At 39.4% G+C, this 11,612-nt stretch overlaps 1 protein-coding gene across 8 annotated transcripts in view; it reads left to right on the top strand.

Annotated features, from left to right (window-relative positions):
- The first annotated feature begins 385 nt into the window (after nt 1-385).
- BCAS3 (BCAS3 microtubule associated cell migration factor) overlaps nt 386-11,612 on the top strand; it is a 599,290-nt gene continuing 588,063 nt past the window's right edge. For 2 of the 8 annotated variants that reach the window (XM_039255977.1, XM_039255985.1), the window contains exons 1-4: nt 448-533; nt 1,875-1,962; nt 4,920-4,974; nt 10,716-10,791. In XM_039255977.1, coding sequence (XP_039111908.1) covers nt 512-533; nt 1,875-1,962; nt 4,920-4,974; nt 10,716-10,791 — 241 coding nt within the window. In that variant the 5' untranslated portion in view covers nt 448-511. Of the gene's footprint in view, nt 534-1,874; nt 1,963-4,919; nt 4,975-10,715; nt 10,792-11,612 lie in introns of all 8 variants that reach the window. The other 6 variants (XM_039255981.1, XM_039255982.1, XM_039255979.1 and 3 more) reach the window with 5 other exon arrangements.

Raw genomic sequence — 11,612 nt, 5'->3', positions numbered from 1 at the left:
TGTAAACAGACCAGTCCCCGATCCTCCGACTCCCAGCCCGAGACGCTCAGCTGCGGTGCACAGGAGTCTGGGGCATGATTCTTTTTGACAAAGCCACGAAGATGTGCTGTCTGCAAAGGAAAATAGACATGTTCGTAATTCTCCCTACTTGCTTGCGTTCGCAACCGAACCTGACACCTCGGCTTCACCCAAACTTACATGCTGTTTTGTTTTCCCTGGAGCCCCAGCGGATTGGATAAACTCAGGAGGCGGGTCCGCTTCTTTTCTACTTGCTGGTTGGCGAAGCTGACCTCCAAGGGCGGTACCCGGCCGTGGCCAGTTTCCTTCTGGGATTGGCTAGAAAAGTAGTTCCGCTGAGGCGTGGTAGGAAGTGGTAGCCGTCAATCACGAGGGGAGACTCCAAACAGTGAGCCTTGAGCTGGAGAACAGCGTTTACCGGCGGGGCGGCCGGTGAGAGGGCTGGTGGGGCTGTGGCTTTGGGGAGGCTTGGAGAGGACCAGGGGCAACAAGCATGAGGGGAGAGGGCTTGGCTGGTACGGACTCGACGAGGGAGGGCTATCGAGGTTGGAGGGGGAGGGGAAGAAGGGCAAGGGGCCAGAGGGCGGCCGGGGGGCAGCGGTGGCTCCGCGTTGGAGGTTAAGTGGGTAGCGCTGTGTTAGTGTCTTTCAGGAGAGTGGGGCCTGAGGGTCGTCCTCAGGAGACGGGGCCCTTATAGGACATTTCTTGCGAGGCTGTGTTTCGGGAAATGAAGGTGGAATGGGAAGAAGAGGGCTGAGGGGTTGGTGGTGAAGATACCTACGGAGGAAAGGGTACCTGGACTAGGTGGGGCAAAGGGTGTTTTTGTTGTAGCAGATGAGACTTATCAGCTTGGGAATTTTCAGATAAGGTGAGAGAATGCTCCTTACTTAGAAGTGATGGGTTTAAGGGCTTTCAAGATTAGTTCCAGGTTTTGGACTTTCCCGAGCCTTGTAAGAGATCATTAATATTGCTGTCAATCCTCTTTTAACCTTAACCAGGTACACTCCATGTTCTTGACACCTGCACAGTGATTCAGATGCTTATTAGACATTCAAGGATCAAGATCCAGTGATGTGACAGGAAAGGATAAGGGGGCTTCTAATGTCATATAAGTTTTTATTACTTATTAAGGCTGTGGTGTTTAGGTTATAATAGTAAGGGGATTGACAAATTTGTTTTAAAACCTCTTGTCAAATTATGACCATGCAGTCCTTTTTTTTTTTTTTTTTGTAGCTATTATTGACCTAACATCATATTAGTTTCAGGTGTACCACATAACAGTTTGATATTTGTGCATATTGTGAAATGATCACCACAATGTTTAGTTAACCTCCATCACCAAACATAGTTACAATATATAATCTTGCTTATAGAGTCCCAACAGCCTTAGTTGGAAGATATTACCTCCCTGTTCCATTAGGTCTCAAAAGAGTGTGCTATGTGTATTTTCACTATCTCAGTTTAAGATTTTAGTACATTTTAAAATTTTGGCTCACAGAAATAGCACATTTAAAAAAAAAATTAAGTGGTCTTGTGGCAGACTCTCCATCCAGCATGTCTTACCTTTCTAGTTTGCGTTAGCAGTGGATCAGAGGGGCCAGAGTCTTAACTAGTTTTGTGGTTCTGAGGCTTAGTCCAAAAAAAAAAAAAAAAACAAAACTCATGATAATTAGAAAACTTCTTTATCTGCTTCCTCTCCTACTCTCCCCCCCTTTCTGGTATAATAGGAATTTCTGGGAAGGTTTCCTTTATTTTAGGCATTTTTGATAAGAGATTTCCAGTGAGCAATCATAAACCTTTCCCTCAACTCCCAACAATAATGACCCATTTTTTTCCGTCTCTTCATCTGAAAACAGGTTTAGTGAATGAAGCAATGGCTACAGATTCTCCCAGAAGACCCAGTCGTTGTACTGGTGGAGTTGTGGTTCGCCCCCAGGCTGTCACGTAAGCAAATTTCAGATAAGCCTAAAAGCTAAAGAAAATGTGCTCAGAATAGAAGCATTCAGGCTTCCTTTCTAAACATTGATTACTTTTGTAAAATCTGTTTAATTAAGGCTTTATAGGATGATTAATATTGCCAAGGCCAAATAAAAGGAACAGTTGGAGGGTCAAGTTGATGTATTCATGTTTACAGAGTATGTCAAAAGCATTGTGCTAAATCCTAAGGAATAATCGTTTTTCTAACTACAGGTTCAAAAATTGGTGGGTCATTAAGTAGATCAGGGCCATTATTTAAAAAGTGACATAGCATATAATAGAAAATATTATTGGGAGTATTCTTTTGTGACACACACGTAGATATTTTCAAAGGTATGTATATGTTCACCAGATCCTGATGTAAAATGTATCTCTTACTCTAGGTCTCAGTCAGAAAGTGTCAGAGTCAGTAAAGAGTACATTATGTATTTTAAGCATTATTTGACAAAGCCTATTTATACTTTCTAGGAGCATATGATCTTTTTTAAAAAAATCTTTATTTACTTTTAGAGAGAGAAGGCATGCATGCTTGCGCATGTGAGCAGGGGAAGGGGCAGAAAGAGGAGAGAGAGAGAGAATGCCAGGTAGGCTCTGGGCTCAGTCTCATAACCTGTGAGATCATGACCTGAGCCAAAATCAAGATATGGGCATTTAACTGACTGAGCCACCCAGGTGCCCCTAGGAGCATATGGTCCAATGTGGTTTTAAGATATGTTACTTGAGGGGCACCTGCGTGGCTCAGTCTGTTAAGCGTCCGACTTTGGTTCAGGTCATGATCTTATGGTTCATGAATTCTAGCCCCACATTGGGCTCTGTGCTGACAGCTCTGAGCCTGGAGCCCTATTCAGATTCTATGTCTCCCTCTCTTTCTGCCCCTCCCTCCCTATGCTCTCTGTCTCTCCCTCCTTCTCTCTCAAAAATAAACAAACATTAAACAAAAAGATATGTATACTGAAGTCATTATAAGTAGCAAAAAAGATGCCAGCAAAACAGCATGAGAATTGAGAGGGAGTCTTTTAGTGGGAGTATTTAATGTGAATATTTTAGTATTTTAGATCCTAAAGGGTTTTATTAAGAAGACAACATACATACATACATTTATAATGTACTTTAAAGGCTGAAGAGTTTGGGCAATTAGAATCAAAGGTACATTTTAGGCAAAGGGACTAGAGCGAACAGATATGGGCAAGGCAAGCTATTTTCATAAATGGAATATAGGGACGTTGACCTATATAAAGTAGGTTAGGGTGGACAATTAAGATCCTTCAGTATTTGGATAAGGAGGTGAAACTTGTTATCTACCTTTTAAAAATTTATAAGGGAATTGTATCATTTTGTATTATACCCTTGGGCAGTTTAGCATGCTACATAAAGATTGCCCTCTCAGACTAAGAAAAGTATATGTATAATATGGTGTTTTACTATAATACTTCCTTTTTTTTCCCCTTCCTGCATTTCCTGGAGCCATATTTCTTTGCTAACTATGGACCATGGCAACAAATTAAGCATGTTATCAGCTATGAGTTAGTACTATTTCAATCTTCATTTTATAGGTGAGACTACCAAAGCAAGGAGAAATTAAGTAAATTGCCCTTGGGAACAGCCAAGAAGGGGAACCTGGCTAAAACCCATGCAGTTTGTCTCCAGAGTCTGTGCACTTAGGCAGCCTTACCATATGGTATTTAACATATATTGCTTTTTTGTTAATTCGATACGTAACTTTAGTGTTTTTAAAACCGTCTTTTATTTATTTGTATTCTTTTAACAAATAGTGCTTGAAAATCTACTCCATGCCTAAAGTACTGGATTGTAGATTCTGGAGGCAGAAAGTAAAATAAGAGTTGGATTCCTTTCTGTAATAGAATTTACATTCTATTGGGGGAAACACTAAATAAGTTGTTACAGGCTCTGATCAGTACACAGTGTGCTATGATAGAGGATGATTGTGGGGAGTAGGACTTAGGCTGTTAGGAAGGGCTTCTCTGAGGCAAGGTGACATGTAACCTGGAGATATGAAAGGGATGGAAGAGTATGGAAGGATTCCTGGCATAAAGAAGGCTGGTATAAAGGTCTTGGTCAAGGAGCTTGGTGTTTTCTAGGAATTGAAGTTGCAGAGGACTGGCACAGAGTAAGTTAGAAGAGTGGCAGGAAAATAAGGTTGGAGAGGTAGGCCTAATCAAATTGTTTTTATTTTTTTTCTTTTTAGGTCTGATCAGTTTTTGTAGCTATCTTAGGCATACTGATTTTTTATAGGCTGTAGGATAACGCCTATAATTTTCTTAAATGTAATTTTTCACATGAACTGAAATGAATTTGATTTGGTATTTTGAAGACTTTTTTCCCCACTTGCTGATATCCATATAGTTCCCATTTAAAATATCTTAGTGACCCTAACCGTATCAATTTTCTTCACTTTTATTTTAATATTTTCTCATGTGTTGTCTATAGCAAAGTTCTGTGAGGACTTCTTAGTATCTACTAATTTTGCACCTGTAGGAAAATACAGATTCATTTTGCTGTAAACAGATAGGAGACTAGGTACATAACCAAGCTAAAGAAAAGGTCACCAAATACTGAGTCATCAGCAACAGTTTTTCTTCTCTGGTAAATTCTTTTGCTTTGACTCAAGGGGAAGGTCCTGCCTTAGCCTTGTGTCATCACTCTTTCAAATACAAGTTCGAATATCTATGTCCAATTAAGAGAACGTGACTTTTAAGAAGAGACCATGTTTAAAAATATTAAAATCTCACTTGCATTTCATTTAAAAACATATACAAAGAAACTAGAAAGAGGGTCGCAGAACTATCAGTGGATGGGAGTTGGTTTTTTTCTTTTTAAAATATTTTAAGTGACTTTAGTAAGAACTTTTTCATGTTTTGTTTTAAGCTGTCAGGATAAATTTTATTCATTTCACCCCTTTCCAGGGAGCAGTCCTACATGGAAAGTGTTGTGACTTTTCTACAGGATGTTGTACCTCAGGTAAGTGTGTAGTTTCAGAAATAGTAGGCCTCAGTAGTAGAACCATTGGCCAGGAAAGTTCTGAAATGTTCTCTTTCCTAAACCTGATACAGGTATCATCAAGTTCACAAAGACTTTTGATGTTTTAGCATCCTGAGTGTTGGTAGGGTAGAACTACACTTGTTAGTGTTACATGTGCCTTAGTTTTGTGCTGACAGTGGCAGGATTATCATTCCCCAGGACTTGCTCTCATAAGTGGAATCAAGGTGAGACATTAGTTGAGAGATGGGACTTGGGACTCTCTAGGTGGGTTCTATTTCCGTAATCTTTCTTTTGTCCTAGTTGAATGTTGCCTGTCTGAAGTGATTAAGGCAAAGTTTTATTAACTAGATATTATGTTAACTAAATACTGTACCCAGCAAGCACAAATCTGTATCTCTTTCAAATTGAGCAGTATTTATATGTCAAGTAGAGTATATACCTTGTTACTCTAACTTATACAGAGTTCCATCTATATAAATGTAACAATAAAGAATGAGAGCATCCCTTCTGGGATCATATCTAGCGCAGTGTTGTCCAGACTTAACGTGTCACTTGGCACATGTGTTAAAAATAGTAATTTCCAGGCCCCTTTCCCAGCGAGTTTGACTCTGTGGAATTGAGGTGGTATCCAGTTTGAGCCTCTGGTGATTCTTGAGAAACAGTAGCTGTGGGAAGCACTGTTCCGTGGAACTACTGAAGGGAAAGGTATTTTCCGTTTGTGGTGATGTCACTGTTTCCTGACTGCCAGGGATCTGTTTAACTGTTCAGAAAAGGACATTCATAGGTCCAGTGTCCCAGCTTTATGACCATGTCCTAGCAAGGTTTAAAATCCTGATCACGGGTACACCAAATAAGTTGTATTTATCAAATAAGGGAGCGCATTAGAATATTGGTATTCCTTTATTGTGTTCAGGTAACTCGGATGGAAATAGGTCACAATGACAAGGTTTGTAGGGGCATGTAAAGAGTAATAAATGCTTGTGGTGCCTGGGTGGCTCAGTCGGTTAAGTGTCTGACCTTGGCTCAGGTCATGATCTCCATTTCGTGAGTTCGAGCCCCACATTGGGCTTGCTGCTGTCAGTGCAGAGCCTACTTCAGATCCTCTGTCCACCTACTCTCTCGGCCCTTCCCTGCTTGCTCAAATATAAAGAAAACATTAAAAAAAACTTTCTAGAAGGAAATAATAAACGTGTTCCTTTTTTGAGGAACTTGGTTACTAAGGGAAGTCAAATTGTTGAAACAAGCATATCAGTAATTGTGTTCTACATGATAGTGCAGACTATGTAATTGCTAAGAGAATGCATAGCAGAGAAAGAGTGAAAGTCAAGTTCCAAAGGACATTGTAAGTAGCACTAGTTAAAATGAATGGAAAGGTTGGATATTTGATGTTGGAGGAAGCTGACTAGCTTGGGTACGTTAGGCAAAGGAGTTACTGTGGCTGTTGAGTATCTTGGATTGTGTACCAGATGCTTGTTCTAGAGAGCAACCTGGGGCTGAAATCCAACCTGGGCTCTACAAACTGCTCTTTCTGTTAAGCCCTGAGCCCTGGCATGAGGCTTGTTCTAAAGAAGAGGCATTTAAAAATTTTTGTAATATGCCTGCCCCTAGAGTGCCTCTTTATCACATTTTTACAAAGGCACCTTTTGTGTTAGTGGAAACCCTGCGTGGCAAGCAGTTGTTGTTGGCTGGAGGAGAGATGCTGTGGTCAGAGGCTTTGAGAGAATAGTTAGAGAGTTTGCTACAGAAACAAGAATACCAGATTGAGTAAAAGATTTCATTAGTAATTGAAAATAGGGGGTTTTAAAAACTGATAGGGTAAGAGTGCTGGAAGGTAGAACATTAATATAGTGTTTATGAGCATTACTACATTAGAAAGGGGTTGATCTGTGCAATTGACTATGGAGAGTTGGATCAGGGTAGCACTGTAGAAGTAAAGTTGTAGTCATGGATCTAAGAATTAGAATGTTCATTCAAGAAATATGTGAGTCATTCTGCTTACTCTGGAAAGAAGGCAAAAACTCAGGCAGCAGACATTTACTTGAGCACCCACTGTGGGTCAGGCACTGTGTTACCCTGAAGGGGTACTTGGTGCTTTTCCTTAAGGCTTCATGGTCTTATATAGCAGTTGGCAAACTTTCTATAAAGGGCCAGATAAGCTTTGCAGGTCATGCAATATCTGTTGCAACTACTCAGCACTGCTTTTTATGTAAAGGAAAGGGCATGGCCATATTAAAATAAAACTTTAATTATGAACACAGGTGGTGGACCAGATTTGGTGACCTCTGGTCTTTCCCCCTCCCATATTTAATCCAGACCCCCCTCCCCAAACCCCCCCGTGGTACTTTGTAGTCAGCCATTTGGAAAATTAAATTTTTTGCTGATGTTATGTTCCAACTCCTATCCTGGAAATCATCAAATTAATGAAGCCTAGAAATTATTCTTTGGGTTTCCAAATACCCACAAAAGGGGGAAGATGTGTTGTTAGACTGGTATCAGCCTCTTCAGCTGTCACAGATAGAATGAATTTCCATGGTGCTCAGCAGATGTCGTTGATGGCTTGTAGATGCCCTCAGCTGTGCTCTTTGATCTAATAATTGTACTTAACGAAAATTTATTAAAAAAATAATTCAGCAAGGAGAAAGTTAAAGCTCAGAACTTTTCATTTCCGTGTTTGTGTGTGAAAGTCCTACATTTTCATTGTAAAAAATTGTAGGCAGCCCAAATGTCAATAGCAGTCAAGCAAATTATGGTACGTGATCACTATAGAATAATTTGCTCTGATTAACAGTTATACTTTTTGACAAAAGGGAGGTCATTTCTGTATGGTAAAAGAAACAAAATATATACATACAACAAAATACAACATGTCTACAATGACTATGTCTTTTTTTTAAAAAAAATTTTAATGTTTTATTTATTTTTGAGAGAGAGAGAGGGACAGTGTGAGCAGGGGAGGGTCAGAGAGAGAAGGAGACACAGAATGTGAAGTAGGCTCCAGGCTCTGAGCTAGCTGTCAGCACAGAGCCTGACGCAGGGCTCAAACCCACGAACCGTGAGATCATGACCTGAGCTGAAGTCAGATGCCCAACCTACTGAGCCACCCAGGCACTCCAATGTCTTTTAAAGTTCAACAATAACCTTATGGTGGTGAATGAGTATATGTTAGAAACCTGGTAAGGAATAAAAGCGAAAAGAAAGAAATTCTGTCAATAATGGGGTGAATGTTTTGATTCTAAAAAAGAGGGCTAAAGTAGTTGCATCTTGGTTGAAGAAGAAAGGCTAATAATCAGTGCTGGCGGGGGGAGGGGGAGCTTTAGTGTAGTAGTATATTGACATTGACCTTCATTAAGATAGCAAGTAAAAGCTGGATGGGCACTGGGTGAGTAGGTGCCTCCCTGAAAATAAAATACCTACGCACTGGCAACAAAAGGTATCATAAGCCAAGAGGCAGAAGGACATGATGTCACATGCTTTCTGTGTGCAGGCCTGCAGGAAGGCACGTCAGAAACAGCACTCAGATGCCTCAGCTTCACATTCTTTCAAGAATACTTAGTAAAGAACACCATGTCTGCTAAGGAGAGAGGAGAACTTGGAGACATAGCAAAAGTAGACAAGGCTTGTTTTGAAAGTCTTATTTCCCCCTGAAGGGGAAAGAAAAGTTCAAGAATCCCAGTACACTGAAAGACCTCATTCAACTTTGTTCTGCATATCGCTCAGAAATCAAAGGAGAACATCTTGTAAATGTTGCAGAGGAATTGGGAGAATGTTGAGTAATGCTGCAGGTGATAAATCTGCTAAACTGAAGAAAATTTTGAAAAATGTTACTGCTTTACTAGATGAAAGGAGAGTGTGATGTGGGGAAAAATGTTGTCTTAAATGTGCTGTGTTATTCCAGATTGGATCCTGGAACAGAGAAAGGACATTAGTCAAAAACTGATGAAATCCAAATAAAATGTGGGGCTTAATTAATAGTAATGCATCACTGTCAGTGTCCTAGTTTTAGAAATGTTCCATGGTAAGGTTGGATTTGGTTAGATAGTTAACATTAGGGGAAACTGGTTGAGGGATATATGAGAACTCTGTACTATGTTTAATAATCTAAAATTATTCCAAAATAAAAAGTTTATTTTTAAAAAATATTTTAAGGATGAAAAGTGCAAGACCAAAGAAGAGGAGGGAGGTGAGGATGAAGTGGTCAAAGTTGATGAATTAATTGGCTGCAGTGTAGGTTTTCTCCTCTTGTCCAGAGGAATTAATTACCCTATTCACTTCTTTTTTATTTTTATATTATTTATTTATTTATTTATTTATTTTTATTTATTTTCTGGGAGAGAGACAGAGACAGTGGGAGCAGGGGAGGGTCAGAGAGAGAGGGAGATACAGAATCTGAAGCAGGCTCCAGGCTCTGAGCTAGCTGTCAGCACAGAGCCTGATGCGGAGCTCAAACCCACGAACCGTGAGCTGAAGTCAGATGCTTAACTGACTGAGCCACCCAGGCGCCCCCTCACTTCTTTTTTTAAAGGCAATGGAATTTATAGGGATTTGTAAGATAATTTCTTTTATATAGTAAATCTATTAAAGTAATTCTGTCTTTTAGTAGTATTTTCAATGTAGATTTTTTTTTTTTTGAGCTAGCGTGCGTGTGTGTGCATGCATGCATGTGTGCACCAGCAGGAGAGGGGCAGAGAGAATCTCAAGCAGGTTTCATGCCCAGCATGAGCCTGATGCGGGGCTCTATCTCATCACTGAGATCATGACCTGAGCCGAAATCAAGACTCAGATGCTTAACCGACTAAGCCATCCAGGCACCCAGTGTAGATACTTTTCATTTATCATACAAGGTGCAAGGGCTGTAAATTGGCATGGAAATTTAAAGTGGGTCGTATATAATACAAATTATATGCAGGAGGGTAGTTTTTGTATGCTTTTGATATAGTTTATATTCAGTAATTGTTTTGTGAACTGAATACCGCTTTATAATTGAAAATGTTGCAGGTCTTTTGTTGACATTCTAAATGCTTGTAAATATATATAATTTTTAAACATTTTTAAATAGAAACATTTGCTTTATGGAGCAATGACTTCCTTTTAGTGCTGGATACCATCGACACTTATGATTTCATGGTATCTATGCTTATCTTTGTGAACTTTGCAGGCCTGCAGAAACCAGCTAATAGGCTGGGTCTAGAAGCCAGATAAGAGACTGAAAAAGTAATATTGTACTTTTTTATTCACCCCCAACTCTGGCTCTTGCCTTCTACCTGGAACTAGAGTCAAGCAGAAAGTAATACATTAGAAAATTCTAGGTAGAGTATAGTTACCTGATCATAAATACCTGGGACTAAATAGATAACATGTGGTCATTTTGTTTGTTTCTTAAGCCTTCTTATTTGTTGACCAATATAGGGTGTGATTTAGGTTTTTGAGTGCCTTTCAATTATAGTGATGTTTCCTAATAGACTATGATCATTGTATTTTAGGTTTCTGCAATTCTTTAGTAAGTTAAAAACCCTTTTACTGGCCAAGGTTATCCCACTCCTAGATAACTTTCTTTGGGAATAAAGATACTACACAATGTGCTAGTTCCCAAGATGTTGGAACACCTTGGTGAAGTTGGAGAGGGATAAGGTTGGCTTTACTTAAGTTACTTTTTGTCTTAAACATCTGTAATATTAGAACTGTAAAACATTTTTATTCAAACATTTCTGTTTACTATGCAGGCTTACAGTGGAACACCTCTAACAGAAGAAAAGGAGAAAATAGTCTGGGTCAGATTTGAAAATGCAGATTTGAATGGTATGGCTCAACTTTTTTGGAACATATGAATTAAATGTTTGTTGGAGGATGACCTAATTCTAAAAAGAGAACTATTACTTTAGTTATATTACTTTCTCTATAGTAACTTTTTAGTTTTCAAAAGAAATTTATTTTTTATTTTAAAAAGTAACATAATCATACTACAGAAACTTCATTAGAACTTGTACAAGTCTTAAAAATTTTTTTTTTAATGTTTATATATTTTTTGGTAGACAAAGAGAGACAGAGAATGAGCAGGGGAGGAGCAGAGTGAGAGGGAGACACAGAGTCTGAAGCAGGCTCCAGGCTCTGAGCTGTCAGCACAGAGCCTGACATGGGGCTCGAACTCATGGACCGTGAGATCATGACCTGAGCCGAAGTTGGACACTTAACTGACTGAGCTACCCAGGCGCCCCTGTATTGTACAAATCTTAAAGTAACTGTAACATATAGTGCCTAGCCTTAAACTTTAGGACTTAAAGATTTCTTAGGAAAGTTATTAATTTATGTTTGATCAGATGTATAGGATTTATAACAGCACAATTATCATTACTGTTGAACTTTTTAGACTTTTAACATTTTTTTCTGGACAGAATTTATGTCTGAATTGGCTTTTTTGTTCTCAAACATTCCTACATTCCATTTCATTGCTTCATCCTGCTCCCTTGAAGGTGGCTGCCCTTTGTCTGTTTCCCATGATACCATGTCTGTTGTCTTCTGCTGAGTTTGGGAGGCATTGGTGAGAAATTGAATGAGAGGATGGGAGAAACGGAAGAGTATTATTCCTTTCTTTCTCTCTGTTAGTGGCTGCGTTTCCTCTG

The sequence above is a fragment of the Hyaena hyaena genome, unplaced genomic scaffold (assembly GCF_003009895.1).
Source record: "Hyaena hyaena isolate Hyena2069 unplaced genomic scaffold, ASM300989v1 scaffold_553, whole genome shotgun sequence".
NCBI lineage: Eukaryota > Metazoa > Chordata > Mammalia > Carnivora > Hyaenidae > Hyaena > Hyaena hyaena.
This window is presented reverse-complemented; position numbering and strand designations above follow the sequence as displayed.